Source organism: Hypanus sabinus, chromosome 2 (assembly GCF_030144855.1).
Source record: "Hypanus sabinus isolate sHypSab1 chromosome 2, sHypSab1.hap1, whole genome shotgun sequence".
Taxonomy (NCBI): Eukaryota; Metazoa; Chordata; class Chondrichthyes; order Myliobatiformes; family Dasyatidae; genus Hypanus; species Hypanus sabinus.
Window position 1 is genome coordinate 75,092,800 of NC_082707.1, and position 21,038 is coordinate 75,113,837.

Consider the following 21,038-nt stretch of genomic DNA (forward strand, 5'->3'; position numbering starts at 1 on the left):
AAAAGCATAATGTACGCACCATTCTATACATTGCATTTACATGTACACTTACGTAGAAAGGATCAGAGGGATAGGCAAGTGAGACTAGCTCAAGTGGATGGCTTTGCTTGTTCAGTTAGTCACCTAACCGTCAAGACTGTAGACTACATGGAGAGCAATTGAATTTAGTTAAATTGAATTGAATTCAACAACTGAATTTAGTAGGGTTGGAACTAATCAATTTCCGAGCATGGTATCATCTTAAACTCTGTAGAATTTGCAGCTTATACCGGCTGGGTAGCCTCCAACCTGATGGCATGAACTTTGACTTCTCTAACTTCCGTTAATGCCCCTCCTCCCCTTCTTACCCCATCACTGATTTATTTATTTTTCCCCCTCCCCTTTTTGTTCTCTCTCTGCCCATCACTCTGCCTGTTCTCTATCATGACCCATAATGATAAATAAAACCTGCATAGATTAGTTTTCTATTTCACTATGCACAGATTGTAAATATAGGCTTGTAAAATATCTTGTCATATGCATTTAACAAATTAATTTTCCATAGTTTTTGGATGAATGAATGGAATTTGATTTATAGCGTTACTTTATATTTGTAAAATCATGAACAAGAGACAACAGGACACTATTAAGAGATATTGTATTCAATTATATGAATAACTAGGCATCAGTTTCAGGTCAATGTTGCACTACAACTGATAACAAGCAATCAACTCATAAGTGCTTCTTGAAATTCCGAGTGTTTCCTGTTTTCTTCTTGAGTGCAATGGTAAAAGAAAAGCAATATTGAACCTGCCATGGTTCCAATTTGAGACGAAAAAATCAAAATTACACGCCCACCCTGGTGTGAAATACCTAAAGTGAGTTATTGCATAAACATACCATATAGTCAAGTTGCTAGTGAACCACTAAGTAATCAGGGTAAACACGAAAAAAAGGACAACATGTGACACGGGGCTCACTATCGATGCTTCCACAGATCTGGGACACTGAGCGTGCCTGCATTTAACACTGAATCATGTTTAACCCAAGGTCCCCTCGGTTTTAATCTAGCTGAAAAAAAACTGTGACTACTAAACGTCTGAATGGAGACAGAAAAATACCGTAAATATTAGTGCGCTGATAGGTTCCTCATGCTCTTGCGCAAAGAGTGCCCAGACATTTGTTTGTGATGGGCGGGCGGTCGGTCGTCCTCAAGACGAGGAAATGAAAGAGCACAGTTTCACTTTCGGTAGCTTGGAAACGGCGTATGCAAGCGGCTTCATTAACTGCGAGACTCCGGGGCTGCAAATATGTGGTACAGTAGATACGCAAGGACTGAAGGGCCAGATCGTAATCACTCCAGGTTTGTAAACGAGGAACGGCATCCCCGAGGCACTGACAGGTATCAGAGGAGGAGCAGCGACCCCCAGGCCCGATACTACAACCGAACCTTTTCCCCAAGCAACTGGTTCAGGGATTACACCACACAACGTTCGTTCCATGGAGGCTATGGGGACGCATTTTCGACATACACCCCTCAGGTAAGGACAGAATTTGACCCCGTTCCGGCTTGTCGCTGCCACAAACTATCCTAAAGACCCAGAGGGAAGAACACCACTGATCTTACTCTCTCCTCGGCCTCAGATACTGTCTCCACTTCTCTTTTACTTCGAGATCTGTCGCTTTCTGGTGCATTTTAAAATGATAAAAACTTGCAGTCTCGAATTGTTTTAGTATATAGTTAATATATATAGCAATGCTCATTTTGATATGTTTTAATTTTTAGAGCTATATCCAATTTAAAAATATAGGATGTTTTCTGTTAGAGGAAAATCAAGTGAAAAACACAGTGTCTACGTTATGATTAAAACAAGTTATTTAATGTTACAGCTTTCCGTGTTCTGTGCAATCTTGACATTCCAGGCTCTTGACTACTGTCAGATTTTATGGATCCATTTATTACAGCTGTGCCTGGAGTTTGGGAATTCTTTCTCTAAACCTGTCTGCCTTGCTCTTCACTGCACTCCTCAATTCTTTAAGACACTAGTGTAAACTTACCTGCCCTGATAAAATTCACAGGACAATGACTATAAAAACCAAGCAGGTAAGGAAGTTTGTTTGGAGAGAGATACTGAGTTAACATTTCAAAGGAGAAAATCTGCAGATGCTGGAAATCAAAGCAACACACACAAACTGCCTGAGGAACTCAGCAGGCCAGGCAGCATCTATGGAAACCAGTAAATATCAGGACTCATTTAAATATTTCAAGTCCATGACCTTTCATTAAATGATTTCAAATTGCTTTTTTTACCCCACAGACACTGCCTTCTAGCAATTCCTCATTTATTTCAGATTTTATGTTTTGGATTACCTGAATGTTTCAGTATTTTAAAAGGATTGTACCAATATAAGAAGTGTAACTGCCCACGCTTAACTACCATTATATAATCATAAGACATGGAAAGAGAGTCATTGTCTTACTGAGTATATGCCCACCATTAAGAATTTATTTACACTAATTCCAGGTTTTCCTGGTCACATTCTAACAACTCCACCCTTATTTGATCAACTTAGTGACTGGAATGTGGGAGGAACCAGAGCATCTGATATAAACCTATGCAGTCACAAGTAGAATGTGCAGGCTCCACGTTGCCATTGCCAAAGATCAGGATTGAACCTGGATGCTGTGATTCTGCAACTACCAGCTTTGCCATTCTGCTGTCCATTTGAGAGTGCTACTGAGACGGTGGCATCTCACACACAAGTTAATCTTATTCTGCTACACAGTGCTTGGATGATCTATTCACAGTTGGTCTTATTTTCCTTGATCTATCTTCGAAAGCTTTAATTCCCCAGAGTAACAACAAAAAGCCACAGATAGCTTGGCTTTATTTCAAATGTTCGCATGCAGCACAGAAACAATTATGCCCATCTAAGTAAGTCTCATTTGCCACATTTGAGCCGTATCAATCAAAACCTTACCTATCTGCGTACCTGTCCAGATGTCTTTTAGATCCTGTTACTGTTGTCATCTCCCAAAGATTTATTACTGGGTGGTGAATAATAATGCTACTTATTTGCAATGTGGTAAATGTAATTCATCTTTTTTAATATGAATCATCAACAAAGTTCAAAATACATTTTATTATCTAAGTATGCATTCTTTGTACAACCGTGAGATTGATCTCCTTACAGGCAACCATGAAACAAAGAACCCCAATAGAACCCCTTAAAAACACAAGACTGTCAAACACCGGGTGTGCAGAGAGAGAGTGAAATAAAAACAAATTGTACGTACAGTGAAAGCAAACAAACAGCATTCAGAACTGCAGTTCACAACGCCAGGATTCACTGCAGCTGATCTAGACGTCGCCTAGTCGCAGGCCACAGCATCAGTCCAGCACAGGTTCGAGCAAACCCCGCAGAGCAGCGAGCCAAACTAGTCCATCTCTCACCTCCAACCCCGACCATTTCAATCTGGCCTGGACCGTAAGTTGTCCAAACCTCAGGTCATTCCTTGCTCTTATAACACTTGTATACAAAGTGAACATGATTCTAAATAATCTATTTCAAAGTAGTTCAACAATGATTTTAATGTTTATGTAAAAGAGGCACAATAGGCTTTATAATTGCATGTCCTTCTCTCTTCTTCCTTATATTACTTTGGTGATTCTTGCAGAGAACTCACTTCAGTCAGGTCCAGGCTCACGAAGTAGCTGATCGACAACCAACGGACCTGATGGGCAACACAACTGACAAGTGCAATCAATGCTCGGCCTGTTTAGTGAAGACGACTAATCCAATCATCAGAACAAACACAAGTTCAGCAAATGCAAGAATCCAAGTCTTCAGTGTATGTAAATTTAACAATAAAAGAATTACTGAATTGTATGCCTTTTGTTAACTGTAACTCTTACTGCAAATAAAACTGGCACCACCAGATAAGCCATTCAAGTCAAAAGAACTGTGAAAGTTCACAGTCATGGAGGGAGCTATTCATAGCTGATACAATGAAAGGTCATCGGCCTGAAATTTTAGCTCATTTTCTGTAACCACAGATCTTGCCTCATCTGTTGAGGTTTTTTTTTACAGCGTTGTTTGCTTTCATATCAGTGTTGGCTGTTCAATTGTAGAAGTATAAAACTAAACTGATATTCTGCTTAATGCTTAATTGCATTGACATACATTTCATTCAGATGATTCAGCCTCCCAAAGAAGACGTGGCTCCCTGTGTGTAGCCATTGCACTAGTTGCAGAGAGCTTTCATAATTGCAGTCATCAAAAATTGCGGTAAACAAAAGGAATTGTAGTCATACTGTAGGACATTACCAAGATGATGTCGTTCACTTTCAGTAATGTTTTCAGTAACCTAATTTATTGTATTCAAATAAACTAGTAGTTATAGTGTGAAAAAGGTGATCTCACTGTTCATTGATGCCCTTCTGAATTGGGAACCCACAGTATCAAATACAGCATCAAGTGGGTAAGTACAGATTCACAATTAATATCATAAGTTTACATGTTTTAACCAGCAGAAATCATGGCTGTGCTTCTGAAAATGTGTTGAGCTATGAGCTTGAACAAAGAATTGAGAAAAAGCAAAATGACACTCTGGTAACCATGACATTTTCCATATGCCTGCCTTGCTGTTGCTGACCCATTCAAGTAATGTTCTACCTGAGATCAATTAAAGATAAGCTTGTGTTGAGAGTTGGGAAATACCTAGGTTATGGCATTTTGAACATCAGGCAGATTGCGTGCTAATTTGGTTACAACTTTTGTGGTAGGTACATAAGTTAAAACCTAATCCATTTAATAAAGCAATGACAGTTTCAGAAGCCAATAATTCAGAGATTCACCTGTCAGAGGAATCGGGGAACCTTTTGAGTTATTGAAATGAGCAGTACCATTGTTATTTCCCATGATAGGGGATGGTGATTTTATTTTTCTTAATGAAAGGATGATAGTAAAATGGAGGGCTATAGAAGAGGGAAGGAGTAGGTTGATAGTAGAGTAGGTTATTAGGTAGGCACGACATTGTGGGCTTGACTGTACTATCCTGCAGTGTTCTACATTCTAAGGTGTCAGACATTTTGCCTGTTCATAGTCAATAGTTAGAATAAGGACCACTGAAGTTATTGAGAGTCTAAAAAAGCTTCAGAGTTACTTCATGAAGGTTGATATCCCTTTAGTGTGCCTGAACTTCTAGAGTACACCTAGTTTAGTAACTTATTTCAGGGTGAGAGTGAGTTCTTTCCTTTACTGTTCCCTCCAATGAGCTGCTCTCCTGTCCCTCAAGTATTTTGGAGCTCATATAAAGCTATTTGGAAATAACTACCGCACTTGGTGATTAAACAGATTATTAAAATCTACTTGCAATAGTAAACCTGATTTGCTTTTTTAATAGAACTTAGGAGATTCTTCCTGTGTCATTTGGATCTCCTGCAATGTGGAATTTGAATATTCTAATAATTATTATCCATTGCTATATTTACTGGCTATAATATGGAGCTATATTGGAATGTAATCATCTTTCCAAGATGTGCATGCAGGTTGCACTTGACTCTAGCCTGTAAACATTATTTCAAGTATTTGATCTCACGATCCTTGACTTGTTGTTAATCTACCATTTATATTTCATTGTCTGCTTTATCAGCAATTGCTTTCTAGTCTCAAACTGTAGATAGAGTTGCATATAAAATGACACTACTCCATATTGATCTTTTTCAGGAAAGAAAATTAAACAGCGATTCAATGGATATTTCTACCAGAAATGAAATCCAAAGTCATTCAACTACAGGCATCAGCAACTGTGAAAAGAACATCATCAATGTCAAGCATGAAGAAAGGAGATCTACTCAGTACAGTGATGATAGAAGTATGTGTGTGTTAGATGAGTAGCCTCCCTTACCATGCCTCATACGTCCTCTTCCACACATACAAAGGACACACAAGAATAGAGTAGCTGGTCTCTCAGGTCCGTCTGCCATTCATCATGACCACTCTGATCTACCCCAGGCTTCAACTCCTCCTCTGTGTCAGTTCCCCATTGCTTTTAATCCCTGATCAATGAAACAATGAATTCCTATTTTAACTCGGCTAGGACAAATACCTGCAGACTTGGAATAGTCTCATCTGGTTTTTTATTTTCGATGAGTATCATTTCTATATATGCATTCAGCACACTGTGGTACAGAAGGTTATGATGTTTATTCATACCCCATTTAGAGTCAGTTGTTTAGGTTTAGATTGCAAATACTCAATGAAATTTTGCAGTTGCTATAGGGAAATGAGTTGCAGAGTGTGGTATTAAATGCCAGAATTTCACCATGGCTCGTCACAGTACTGAAGCCAAGTGATAGTTGAACATTCATCTGAAGATACAGGTTACACCAGAGCTTCAGGGTAAATGTGAGTGAGTCCATTTTCAAACAGAATTTTAAACAGCGACATTTTTTGCTTGTTCAGATGAATGTAAAGGATCCTAAATGTACATTAAAAATTGCCAGTCCCAAAAGTATACCTCAGCAATTCATTTTAAACAGGTTAATTAGTTACTTCATTCCTGTTTGTGGTAATTTACTGGCAAAGAAAATAATCCCCATTCAGTGGTGCTAAAATACCTACATTGTTACACTCTGCTTTTTAAATTTACTCCATTGAAGACAGCATAATATATTCTGGAGGCAGAAACTAAATTGCCAACACTTCTGTGTTGTGCATTAAGAGCCACCAATTGGGAATGCTTTTTATTAGCATTTGTTTTCATATTGATTATGTGTTTGTTATAGTATCTTGTTTACTTCTGCCCAGTAGAATTTTGAAGGAACATATCATGAAAGGTAAAGGATATCATCATGTATACATCTAACATCTAACAACATTATTTTTCATAGCGTTTGTGGGGCTGAGAAACATGGGCAACAGCTGCTGTGTGAATGTTCTTCTGCAGACTTTGTTTATGACTCCTGAATACAGAAACTTGATTTTGAGGTGAGTTCTAGTTTAGTTGGCCTTTGCGTTTTGGTTTTAGATCAAATCTTATCCTGAGCTTTCACTCCAGCTAGATTTTGCAAATGTAATAAATGCCCATGTATTTGAACTGTGCAGGAAAGTTAGTTGATGTTGTATACAAAGCCCTGCATAGGAGGCTGGTTGACAAGGTTAAGTCACTCAGCATTCAGGATGAAGTTGTCCATTGAGTTCAACTTTGGCTTAGGAGGAGAAGCCAGAGTGTGGTAGTAGTTTGTTGTCTCTCTGACTGGAGGTCAATGATTAGTGATGTGCAACAGGTATCGATACTGGGATCATTATTTATCATCTATCTTTCTGATTTAGATGATAATGTGGTAAACTGCAGATGACACCAAGATTGGGGCCATGCTGGACAGTGAGACCTTACTGTGGGATTTGGCAAATGGGTTGAAAACTGGCAAATGCAGTTTAATACAGACAAGTGTAAGGTGTTGCACTTTGGAAGGACAAACCAGGGTCAGACACGCACAGTGAATGGTAGGGCAAATGGTAAGGCTGTTGCCATGGCTCGAAGACCCGAGTTATGGGGAAAATTGAATAGGTTAGGACTTTATTCACTGGTGCATAGGAGAATGAGAGGAGATCTCATTGGGGTATACAAAACTATGAGGGTATAGATAAAGTAAATTCTACCAGGCTTTGTTCCTTCAGTTTTGGTGAGACTAGAACTAGAGGTCATAGGTTTAGTGTGAAAGGTGAAATATGAAAGGGAGATCAAAGAGGGAACTTGTTTACTCAGAGTGGTGTGTGAGCATGATACAAGCTGGCAGTGGAAGTGTTGAATGCAAGTTCAATTGTAACATTTAACACAAGTTTGGATGGGTACGTGGATGAGTGAGGTTTTGAATGGCTGTGGTCCAGTTGCATATAGATGTGACTAGGCAGAAGACTAGCAGGCACAGACTAGATGGGCTGAAAGGCCTGTTTCTGTGCTGTAGTGCTCTATACCTCTACAGTAGACTGCTAGTCAAAGTCTCTATGTACTAGTCCAGTAATTTCATCATTTAACTACCACCATTATCTCAGTGTGCATTATTTTATAAAGAGCTAGTTAATGGTAATATTATGCTTCTTGATGATCCATATATAAAGTAAATAAAGCAATTTTTGTTGAACTTATGCAGCAATCATTTAAAATGGGCAGCACAACTTTGATGGGTTAATTGCAACTTAGCTGACAAGCATTGTCCCGTTAACTGCACACTCCCTTCTAGATATGCTTGCTGCACTTCTCTAACTACATAATATTATTTTTCTCTTTGATCGTCCTTGGAGTCATAGAGATGCAGCACAGACATTGCCCTTTCAGCCCACCCACTCCGTGCCTGCCATCAGTTACCAGATTCATGAGATATTTTCCCTGGTTCTTGGAAAATACCCTATCCAAATACCCTATCCGCATTAAACGGTTTCTCATTGGTGGGTCAATTTTTTTCTAATAAACAAGTCCAAACAAATTACAGGTAATAAACTTGACTGGCAACTAACACAGTCAGCACCAGCTGTAACAGGTGCTGGGCAATAGTGCCATCTACTGGCAGGTGAAATTTGGTAATGCGTGTTCTCCGTTCGGGATGTAATTCAACTTAGCTCAAGAAACTTGAAAAGGAATACAGCAAACCATAGTGGATACATTGATTATCATACCCACATTGTTAAGCAAATTCAGTGCAACAAAGAAATATTTAACTAAAAGACAATCTGGCCTTTAGCGCCTTGGCGTGAATATAACGTGGTCTCTTTCTTCTGCTCTGCCGTGTTAACCGCATGCTCTAATCTTACCTGATAGTTCTGTCCTGAGATATCTTCCCTAGTCCTTAGAAAAATGTTTCATTTCATACTTGCCAGTCTCCTCTTCGTCAGATGAATTGGTCTCTTAATGAGCTTTATCTTGAATTAGATCCTTATACATATTCTGTAGAATTCTGTTTTTAAAAAAAAAAGTTCCTTTGTTACAGTAACCAATCTCTGTGGTTATTGAAGTCCTTCTGTTCTATTTCGTAACCAGTATTTTGGCCCAACTTTGTTTCAAGTGCCAGCTTAACTAGACAGTGTAAGTTAGTGTTCAGGCTATCACATTCTATAAGCTTTAAACATAATCTTATTTCAGCACAAGGTTCTTTTCAGTCAGCATTATTTTTGGTTTAACTGACCATCGTGCTTTGCTTCTTAACTTTGCACCTATTCAGCAGAGTTAAAACAACATTGAAACATTTCAGATACTTCAGGCAGGGAGTCCAAAAATACCTCTGTGTTCTTGGCCTACCAGTATCTAGATCACTTTTGAGCTGCAGATTTCAAATTCCCAATTTAATTGAAGATGAATTAAATTGAATTCATCTTCAATTTAAGATGAAGATCTATTTCCACAACGGTAAATTTTAGGGCAAATTGTGTAACTATTGTTGTTTATGTGAAGTAGCTGCATAAATTTAAAATGAGAACGCATAATTTCAAATGATGAGTATTGCATTATGATACTAAACCACACAGTAGTTTAGACAGCAAACATGCAACCAAGACAGGACAGTAATGACCAAGGTTTGAATCCCAGTTTTTGCCGAGGCTGACAATTTTGGTAGTATTCAAGCAGTGATAATTGTTCCCAGGCCTTTGACCCATGGATGAAGTATCATCCATGCCTCATGCTTCTGATTTGCATTGCTGCACTGGGTGTTGTATTAGCAGAAGGGATACTCAATTGTTTTGTTCCTTTGTTAAAGATGCCAACAAGAAGACATTCTGAAAGATGAATCTAACCACGTCCCAAATCAGCTTCATAAAATGTTCCATTGCCTGAAAGACACTGACCGTAGATTTGCATCATCTTCAACGTTTAGTCGGTGCTTAGAGTTAAACTACATAAACAGTAAGTGTACTATTAGCAGTAGTTTTGGTATTTTACTTGCCTGTTAAAATGCAGAGTCTGTAAAAATATGATATCATAATCAGAATCAAGTTTATTACCACCGGCATGTGAAGTAAAATTTGTTAATTTAGTAATAGCAGTTCGATGCAATACATACTCTAGCAGAGAGAAAAAAATAATAAGTAAAATCAAACAATAATAAATGAACAAGTAAATCATTTACGTATATTGAATGGATTTTCAAAAATGTTCAAAAACTGAAATACTGTATATTAAAAAAGTGAGGAAATATCCAAGGCTTCAATGTCCATTAGGAATCAGATGGCAGAGGGGAAGAAGTAGTTCTTGAATCACTGAGTATGTGCCCCTACTTGATTGTGCCAGTGAGAAAGGGGCATGCCCTGGGTGCTGGAGGTCCTTAATAATGGATGCTGCCTTTCTAAGACACCGTTCCTTAAAGATATCCTGGGTGCTTTGTAGGCTAGTGCCCAAGATGGAGATGACTAGATTTACAACCTTTTGCAGCTTCTTTCAGTTCTGTGCAGTAGCCCCTCCATATCAGACAGTGATGCAGCCTGTCAGAATGCTCTCCACAGTACAACTATAGAAGTTTTTCAGTGTATTTGTTGACATGCAAATCTCTTCAAATTCCTAAGGAAGTATAGCCACTGTTTTGCCTTCTTTATAACTACATCACTATATTGGGACCAGGTTAGATCCTCAGACATCTTGACACCAAGGAACTCGAAGCTGCTCACTCTCTCCACTTCTGATTTTAAATCTAAAGGTTAATGGGATAATTAACATTTATCAGTTAAGGTTTTCATTTAATGATATATTGGTAGAGCGCTGCAACATAAAATTACATCAGTGGTTTGTAATGCCCACAGACCATGTAAATAACACTCCTTTTCCTATTAACCCTGTTCATTCATTTTACAGGGCTTATTAAGTTAATACATTAACATGCTACACTACATAACTGCGCTAGTGCCATGCTTGGTGATGGATTTAATCAAGGGTAGAAATATGTGCAGAATCTCTCTCCTCCTGGGCTACAACTCATGGGCCATTATTTAACAAAAGCAGGAAGAAAGGAAAACTGAAAAGAGTTGGGGAGACCTTAAATAGATTTTTTGCATCCATATTGACTCAGGAATGGACACAGAGTCTATAGATGTAAGACATTGAAGCAGCAAAGTCGTGCTATACAGTTTACAAAGGAGGTGTTTGCTGTCTTGAGGCAAATTAGGGTGGATAAATCCTCAGAGCCTGATAATGTGTTCCCTCGGACCCTATGAAAGACTACTGCAAAAATTGCAGGAGGCCCAACAGAGATATTTAAAACATCCTTAGCTACAGGTGAAGTGCTAGAGGATTGGAGGATAGCTAATGTTGTTCTGTTATTTAAGAAAGGCTCTAAGAATAAGCCAGGAAATTAGTAGTGGAAAGTTATTGGAAGGTATTCTGAGGAACAGGGTATCCAAGTATTTAGATAGATGGACTGATTAGGGATACTCAGTGTGGCTTTGTGCAAGCTTTGTCCAACCAGTCTTACAGAGCTTTTCAAGAGGGTTTCCAGCAAAGTTGCTGAAGGCAAGGCAGTGGATGTTGTCTACATGGACTTTAGCAAGGCCTTTGACAACGTCCCTTATGGTTCAGTTGCTTGACATTCAAAATAAAGTAGTGAATTGGATTAAATTTCGGCTTTGCGGAGGAAGCCAAAGAGTGGCTGTAGATGGTTGCCTCTCTGACTGGAGGTCTGAAGCTAGTCGTGCGCCACAGGGATCACTGTTGGGTGCTATGATAATGTGTAAACAATCAGCAAATTCGTAGGTGACACCGAGATTTGGGTGTAGTGAAGAACGAGGCAGCCTATCATAGCTTGCAGCAGGATTTGGACCAGCTGGAAAACTGAGTTGAATAAAGGCAGGTGAAACTTAATGCAGACAAGTGTACGATATTGCGCTTTGGGAGGACAGACTAGAGTGGAACTTACACAGTGAATGGTAGCCCACTGAGGAGTGCGGTATAACAAGCATCTGGGTATGTAGATCCATAATTCTTTGAAACTGTCGTCATTGGTAGATAGGGTTGTAAAGAAAACTTCTGGCACATTGACCTTCATAAATCAATGTATCTCGTACAGGATTTGGGATGTTATGTTGTAATTGTATAAGGTGTTGGTGAAGCCTAATTTGGAGTATTGTGTGCAGTTTTGGTCACCTACCTACAGGAAAGATAGAAACAAGATTGAAAGAATGCAGAAAAAACTTACAAGGATGTTATTGGGATTTGAGGACCTAAGTTATAGGGAACGGTTGATAGGTTAGGAATTTATTCCCTAGAATGTAGAGGATTGAGGGTAGATTTGATAAAGGTACAGTATACAAAATTATGAGGGGGAGAGATAGAGTAAATGCAAGCAGCCTTTTCCTACTGAGGTTGGGCATGACTACATCTTGAGGTTGTGGATTAAAGGTGAAATGTTTAAGGGGAGCATGAGGAAAAGCTCTTCACCCAGAGGATGGTGAGAGTGTTGAACAAGTTGCCAGTGCAAGTGGCGGATACAAGATCGATTTCAACACTTAAGAGAAATTTGGATAGGTACACAGATGAAAGGGTTATGAAGAGCTATGGTCAGGGGGCTGGTCGATGGGACTAGGCGGATTAATGGTTCAGCACAGACTAGATGGGCCAAAGGTCCTGTTTCTGTGCTGCTGTGTTCTGTGACTCTATGGCTCTAAGTGATGCTACAGGTGTAAATAATTTAAACTGATTTATGATGTTACATATCTACAGAAGTCTGGAGCTTCATAAAACAATGGTTCAGCCATAACTGAAGGTTGCTCACATATCTGGATGTCACGCTTTAAGAGAGGGTACAGAAGAGATTTACTGGAATAATTATGAGGGAATTTATTTGCATAGACATTTTGGAGAAGCTGCATTTGTTCTGCTTAGGGCAGAGGAGATCACAAGGGGACCCAACGGAAGTATTTTAAATCATTTAAGAACCAACCCATATAGACAGAAAGAGATTGTTCCCAGAATTAGAGCAAATAGCAGGGACAAGGAACCAAAAAGAAAAAGGATGATTTTATGCGGTAGTTGGTTGGGATCTGGAATGCACTGCAGTACCTTGCTCTTGAACAGAACAACCATAAATGTGATGTGCTAATTGGCCTCTTGTTGCAAGTTTTCTGTTTTCTGCAGTTACATTTAATGTACAGTATTAATAGATTAAAAAATGCTAGGTGGTAATATTTATTTAAAAATATTAAGGAAACCTTTAATTCAAAATGTCGCATGTAAATCTACTCAAAGGATCTTACAAATTAAACACACAATACTATGAACAACATTCTCTGTTCTAAGAATTATGCGGTGGACTATAAGCTGTAAAACAAAAAGGGACTTTACCAATACAGTAGCTAGATCCTTAAATTCAATTTCAACCTACAGTATGAATCCTTGGAGCCACTGCTAAACAAAAAGGGTGCAATGTGAAATTGTTGTATTTTGCAATAGGTGTAAAGATTTCCCAATTCTGTAAGACATTTTAGTTCTGCATCTATTTTCAGTCAGGGTTCAAATGGATGCTGAAGAACTATTTCGTTCCATCTTCTGTCTAGTACAAGATCAACTGAAGGGAACAGACCTTGTAAGTACTGAAGAAATATAACGGCCTTTATAAGTAGATGTAACAGTAAGCAGGATTGAACACTTAAATGAAACAAATACGGATTGTCAGTTTTTTTCTTTACAAAATTTCTGTCACGTTTTATAAATGTATTTTTGGCAGAACCAAATTTCAGTCATATTTTGAATATCAGTAAGTTATCGAGTAGTGAAGAACATCACCCCCAAGTTCAATGCTAACCTAGCCACTGGTCCAAACATATGCCTGTTAAACATGTTTCATCTGATGGTGGTTAGGAAGGGAAGCCTAAGTAACTCTTGTCCTTTCGTACATTGGTCATTAACCTTCATTATTGTTGCCCCCTGTTCCATCCTCAGCGAAATTATTATTCTTGGTTCCTAAACATAGACGTTATAGTCACACTTTTCTACTGCTGCCTGCCTCTCTATAGAAAAAAGTTTTCTACATTTGGTATGAAGTTTAGTGCTGTTCTACTGAGTAGCAATTTTATTTGTTCATTTTGTTTGTTTGCCAATTTTCTTGTTTGCCAATGGTGAAGGAAGCCACTTTATTAGGTTCTCTCTGTACCTAATAAAATGCCCACTGAGTAAACTGTCATGATATTCTGCTGCTGTAGCCCTTCCACTTCAAGTTTCAACGTGTTGGGTGTTCAGAGATGCTCTTCTGCATACCAGTGTTGGAATGTATTGTTTTTTGAGTTACTGTTGTCTTCTTGTTAGCTTGATGCCTGACAGGCTGAATCAGTCTAGCCATTCTCCTCCACCCTCTCTTACTAACAAGGCATTTTCACCCACAGAACTGCTGCTCACTGTATGTGTTTTTTTTCTGTTTTTGACATCATTTTCTGTAAACTAGAGACTGTTTTGTGTGAAATCCCCAGGAAATAACCAGTTTCTGAAATACTCAAATCAACCCATCTAGCACCAACTAGAATGAAGTATTGTAATTGTTACTTGTCTTTTTTGTTGCATTTACACAGAGCATAGCATGGTATGCTATAGAGTAAAGTAGAGTTTCATGCAAATCACTTACAGCAGAGAAAGGCCAGTTTTGATGGCATCAGAAAGGATCTGGCAGGAGTGGATTAGGTTGTTTTCTGGCAAATAAATGCTTGGTAAATGAGAGGTATTTAAAAGTGAAATTTTGAGTGCACAGAGGTTGTATGTTCCTGTTAGAATAAAAGGAACAGCTGACAGCTTTAGGGAACCTTGGTTTTCAAGCAATGGTGAGGCGCACATTAGGTTTAGGTAGTTAAGATCAAATGAGACACTTGGCATTCAAGATGAAGTGGTCAACTGGATTCAGCATTGGCTTAGTGGGAGAAGCCAGCAAGTGATAGTAGATGGTTCCCTCTCCGACTGGAGGCTTGTAATTACTGGTGTACCACAGGGTCTGCTGTTGTTCGCTATGATAATGTGTAAACAACCAGCAAATTTGCAGGTGACACCGAGATTGGAGGTGTAGTGGAGAGCGAGGCAGGCTATCATAGCTTTGCAGCAGGATTCGGACCAGCTGGAAAAAATGGATTGAATAATGGCAGGTGAAACTTGATGCAAACAAGTGTGAGGTGTTGCACTTTGGGAGGACAAACTGGAGTGGAACTTACACATTGAATGGTAGGCTGCTGAGGAGTGCGGAATAGCAGAGATCTGGGAATATAGATCCATACTTCCTTGGTAGTGGTGTCACATGTTGATATGGTTCTAAATGAGAGCGTTTGGTACATTTGCATTCATAAATCAGGGCATTAAGTGGAGGAATTGAGATATTATGTTGTTGAAGCTGTATAAAATGTTGGTGAGGCCAAATTTGGAGTATTGCATGCAGTTTTGGTCACCTAACCAAAGGAAGGAAATCAATAATTTTCAAAAGAATGCAGTGAAAATTTACAGGGATGGTGTTGGGACTTGAGGGCCTGAGTTATGTTGGATAGATTAGGACATTATTCCCTGGAGTTTAGGAGAATGAGGAGAGATTTGATAGTGGTATACAAAATTATAAGGTGCACAGATAGAGTAAATGTAAGCTGGTTTTTTCCACTGATGTTTTGTGAGACTAGAACTAGAGGTCGTAGGTTAAGAGTGAAAGGTGAAATATTTAAGGGGACACCGAGGTGGAACTTCTTCACTCTGACAGTGGTGCAAGTGTGTAACAAGCTGCCACAGAAGTGGTGGATGTGGGTTTGATTACAACATTTAAGAGATGTTTGGATGGGTACACAGATTAGAGGGCTATGGAGGGTAATGATCCTGGTGCGTGTCAGTAGGTGGAATAACAGTCCAGCATGGACTGGATGGGCTGAAGGGCTAATTTCTGTGCTTATGCTCTATGACCAAGAATACAGTTTGAATAAGCATAATACAATTGAAGGTGTGATCTAACAATAGCATCATTGGCAAATTCAGTAAAGAGTACTGCAATTAATAACAAATGGCTTCCTGTGCTACAATTGCCCTGTCCCTCCATGCAATTCACAAATCTCATTTCAATTATGAGATGCAGCTGTAGCCCCCTGACTATATACAACCTATATTGTATTTAGTAAGTATAGTCACAGATCAATTACTTTTATTTTTGGTGATTAAACTTTACAGATACTGTTGCGTAGTCTGTGAAATGTACATAGGTTCTAAACAGAACTCAATTATAATCTGTTCCTTTAAGATCATTGGCTTTTCTCTCTGTAGGAATCTGTAATAATTGCAATTGTGGCTGAAATCAATCAGAAATCACTGTTTCAGTCATGTTAATGCCTGATCATTTTTGTGTTCTTTAGATTTTTAATTGTCAGATATAATTGTGTGGATTCCGCACACATTGGTATTATAAGATGAAAAATTGCAATAAGTAGTCTTGCATTGTATTTGGGAGAGTTAACAGCCATTAATCAGGTACGGACTTTTGGATGTGAGTGATACCGTAGAGTTTGCTGTCTCACATCTCCAGTGAGACACAAGCTCAATCTAGACATGTGGTATATCTGTGTGTAGTGTGTATGTCCTCCCTGTAACAATGTGGGTTTCCTTTGGATACTCTGGTTGCTTCGCATGCCTCAGATACATGCAAGTTGGTTTATTCATTGGCTGTTATAAGTTGTCCCTACTGTGTAGGTGACTATTGGAATCTGGAAAGAGCTGATGGAAATAAAGTGAATATAAAAATGGGATTGGTATAAGATTAGGGTAAGCTTTGAGGTCAGATAAAGGGCTTGTTTCTACTGTAACTGTTTTTGTATAACTTTTGTGCTGCTTTTCTGCTGCTCAACTGGCCTATATTCGTTTTTGGCAAAGTTGTGAACAAAATTGTCTCAGTGACAATTGGTGTCAATCATTCCCAAAAGAAGCAATTTAATAGCTCTGATGCAAGAAGGGGTCAGGGATACCGTTCTTGCAATCACAGGAGGAGTGACACTCAACTCTGATGTATAATTCTCAAGTGGATCCAAGTGCAAACCACCAGGTCACTTCAACAGGTTAGGCCTCAGAATTAAATGCTGGAAGTGCAAGACAAAATCCTACAAATAGGGAACTGTTTCCTTAATTATTGGATCAGGAATTAATTCAAATCTTAGAAGCAACTTTCTAAAAGCTAACTGGCATTAATATCATTTGCACTGAGGCTGCCTCCTGCTGACTCCTCATTAAAAGCCTTGCTGGTTTCTCTGTCCCATCCACTACCTCCACCCCCTCCACCAGGGTGACTCTGCAATCATTATAGCATATTCTAATGTTTTGCCAAAGAGTATTGCTTATGTGATATGACTCTTTAAGAGGTACTTCTTGCAGTCAGCAATGTGAGGCTAGATGGGAAATATAATCTCTAACTCCCTTAATTTCACATTTTGGAGCCATCTATTGCTGTTTTGGAATTGGCACTAAAGAATTTAGAATTCTTTAAGGAGATGATTAAACAGCTTTGTGGACCTAATGACTTTCTTGGTCATGGCATTAAATGGAAAATATATTAAATTTATTTTTTCTCTCCACTGGTTTAACAGCATCAGTTGAAACTGGTGTGGGACTATAAATGTTTTTTTAGCTAAAAGGTGACAGTGACAGAAGATGAATGAGTAATTTGGAAATATCATATAAAGTAGAAATGACAGGGATTGTCTATAGCACAACTTCCACCCTTATCACATTACAAAATATCATTCTCTAATTTCTCCATCATAACTTCTTTAAAGAACCAAAAACATAATCCTGTAAATTCATAGCTAAACATCTGCACCCACCTTACTTTTTTTTTGGGGTGGTGGACTGTTGATCTGTAGACCCAGGCATGTATTTTCTGCTTCGTCTTTGAATAGAGCAGAATGGTCATGAAGAATTTGCTTCTACCTTCCAAGATAATTTTGGAGGAATAGATTCTATCAGGTAGAGATAGTCATATGAAGTGAAATGGGTGCTAGAATGTAACATCAGCTGAGTTGTAACAAAAATGTTCAAGTATTCTTTAATAATTTTTGGACAGAGTGGCTCTAAAGGAGCGGTTAAGTAAGCAGCAAAAATGTTGGACTACATCAGGTAATATGGCTGCCATTCCAGAAAAGCAGATTATCCAGTTTATCACAAGCACCACTAAAATTAGGATTTGCATTTGTACAAAAATTTGTTCCAATGCACACTCAAAGAATTTGAAATACTGAAGTGTTAGAATGTGTAAATGTCTGGAATGTCAGAGCCTATGGTAGTGACAAGGCCACAACACAAGCCCCTGTTCAATAAATATCACGTTTAATTAGGCGATGTCCCAGGTTTTTTCAGGATTTATCTATTTTTATTCCTAAGACCTACTTTGATCCTTTAGATTCAATTTTAACATCTTATATTTGGAATAATAAACAAGCTTGTTTAAGTAAAGTTTACCTACAAAGAAATAAAGAGACGGGTAGATTAGCCCTACCCAATTTTAGGTTTTACTATTGGGCTGCCAATATAAGGAATATTACTTTCTGGTCCTATTATATTTATCATAAAGATTGCCCATCATGGGTCTCCTTAGAAGTTAATTCTGTAAAAAATTCCTCTATTGTCTCTGTTCTTGGATCATACTCTTTTTCAGCAAATAAAACAACAGATAACATAATTGGTAAGAAAAATTTAAGGATCTGGTCTCAATTTAGAAAATTTTTTGGTTTAGCTAGTTTTTTATTATCATCTCCCATTCTCATTTTTTTTTAATCCCTTCCATGACTGACAAAGTCTTTAAGGATTGGGATGAACTAGGTTTTAAGTGTTTTTGGGATCTGTTTATCTCAGAATCTCTGGCTTCATTTGACCAATTGTCAACTAAATTTGCACTGCCAAAAACACATTTTTACAGATACTTTCAAAATAGAGATTTCTTACGTTCCCAATTAACTACTTTTCCTATAGGTCCTGATAAAAAATGTTTCTCCACTTTGTAATAAATGCAACTCTGCTGATGCCTCTTTAATTCATATGTTTTGGTTTTGCCCTAAAATTGAAAAGTTTTGGTGGGAAGTATTCCATACCTTCTCACAACTTTTTAGGGTCCAATTTGACCCAAGTCCCCTTATTGCCTTGTGTGGTATTATTGCAAATGAAGATATAACTTTAAATACTCCTAACCTACAGGTTTTAGTTTTTACCTCTCTTTTAGCAAGGAGAGCAATCTTGCTTAAATGGAAGGAGTCTGCTCCTCCTACACATCTTCAATGGCTACGTGATATTATGTCTTATTTAAATTTAGAGAAGATCCGCTGCTCAGTCTTAAATTCGAAACAATCTTTTTATGATATCTGGGGACCTTTCCTAAATTACTTTTCCAATTTATAAAGTTTAACAGTGCACAGACTTTTATGTATATTTCTATCTTCCCTTCTTAAATGAATATGGTTTTTTTTCTAATTATCCATTATCATCCATCAGCTTTTTTCTTTGGTAGTTGGTAGGGGGTTGACTTTTTTTATAAAAAAATTTCTTTTATGATGTATGACCTATCTTTAATTTTTTGATTACACAGTGGTTTACCTCTATGTGATATGCTATAACATTTTGATCAATTTTATTATAATATATGAATGTACACAATTTATGTTGTGTATCTATGTGTTGCACTCTGTAAATCTTGTTTTTTCTTCTGAGTAAAAATATTGTAAAAAGAAAAGGTAATGTCCCAGAAAAAAAAATAACCAGAGGCATTTATTAATACATCTTCATTCTTTTGGATAGTGATTAATTTATGTCTGCATCTTTTGAGTTTGATTTATCTCCAAAACAGTATCGAGAAAGAGAATTATTCTTTTGCATCAGAAACTGTTGAATTATAGTGGAATTCAGTTCTGCTTTCCCAGAAGACAGTCCCTGAAATGGAGTATCAGATATAGGCAGTAACTGATTATGATTTGGCTTTTCCTGATGTGATATCATTTAATGACCTAGATTTAAAAAGGCTACAGCTGTGCCTCGAAGCCAGGAAAGAACAGGGAACTGTAATTAATGAATTTTTTTGTACATTTTCCTGTAGGTTGCAGATATTAATAAACTTTACACCATCACTATTGAGGAATATACAAAGTGTACTCGGTGTCAACAAGAAACCAAGCAGATTGGAAGCATGCTGACTATTCCCCTTTCTATGTATGATGCAACAAAGCCAAAGCTTCATAAGAATATAGTAAGTATTTCTAAAATCATATTTTCATTGGAAATGCTTTGTTTTAACGTTTGATCTTGTATTGACACTACAGCCCAATTCATCAACCTAAACCTTTTGGACTCAAGTTGGAACAAAATTCTGATTCCAGTCTTGACTGCCCTTTTCTGTGCACCATGGCGCCCCTGAATTTTATCAAAATCATTTTTATCAAGAATGATGGTTGAATCTGGATCAAGTATTAGTGTTATCTCATTAATGACTGAAGTTAGCCTGTTACTTGAATGAATTCTACAAGTCAGACCCTATAATCATTTAGATTGATTACTAAATAAGCTTTAGTACAAAAGGATTCTAATGATAAAGCACACATGTGTACTTTCTTTCAATGGAAATCATATATTAAGTTATGTTAGAAAAAAGGCTATTATCTCAAAAACATAAATCCCTTGTCCGTGAATAATTGAAGTTCCAAATTATAAAGAACTAGTGTATATTTTATATTTTGGGCAGCTCATATATATTGAGAAATAACCTGTGTCAATAATAGCCATCCTGCCCAGTGTTTGAAATGTGTTTACTTTGATGTGAGAAATACTATGAATGAAGGTGATGAACTGAGAGCATGAATCAGTAGATGGAATTATGATGCGGTGGCCATTAATTGGGGGAGAGATTATTATGATGGTATTAAGTAAGAACTTGGAAGCTTAAGTTAGGAGGAGATATTTTCAGAGAAATGTATAGCAAAAATGTGAAGGTTGTTTAGAAACCACTTGCATGGGACTGTGATTAAGCTTGTCCCACTGAGACTGGGAGAGGATAGTAGGATGAAGAAACGATGGTTGCTAAGAGATGGAGATTAGCTAT

The 21,038-nt window shown here is 37.9% G+C and overlaps 1 protein-coding gene across 2 annotated transcripts in view; it reads left to right on the forward strand.

Moving 5' to 3' along the window:
* Positions 1-995: 995 nt before the first annotated feature.
* LOC132380019 (ubl carboxyl-terminal hydrolase 18-like) overlaps positions 996-21,038 on the forward strand; it is a 54,589-nt gene continuing 34,546 nt past the window's right edge. Inside the window, exons 1-7 of one of the 2 annotated variants that reach the window (XM_059948491.1) lie at positions 996-1,520; positions 3,659-3,832; positions 5,710-5,857; positions 6,876-6,972; positions 9,738-9,883; positions 13,468-13,547; positions 20,040-20,189. In XM_059948491.1, the coding sequence (XP_059804474.1) occupies positions 1,290-1,520; positions 3,659-3,832; positions 5,710-5,857; positions 6,876-6,972; positions 9,738-9,883; positions 13,468-13,547; positions 20,040-20,189 (1,026 nt within the window). In that variant the 5' untranslated portion in view covers positions 996-1,289. The remainder of the gene's footprint in view (positions 1,521-3,658; positions 3,833-5,709; positions 5,858-6,875; positions 6,973-9,737; positions 9,884-13,467; positions 13,548-20,039; positions 20,190-21,038) is intronic. The other variant, XM_059948481.1, reaches the window with a different exon arrangement.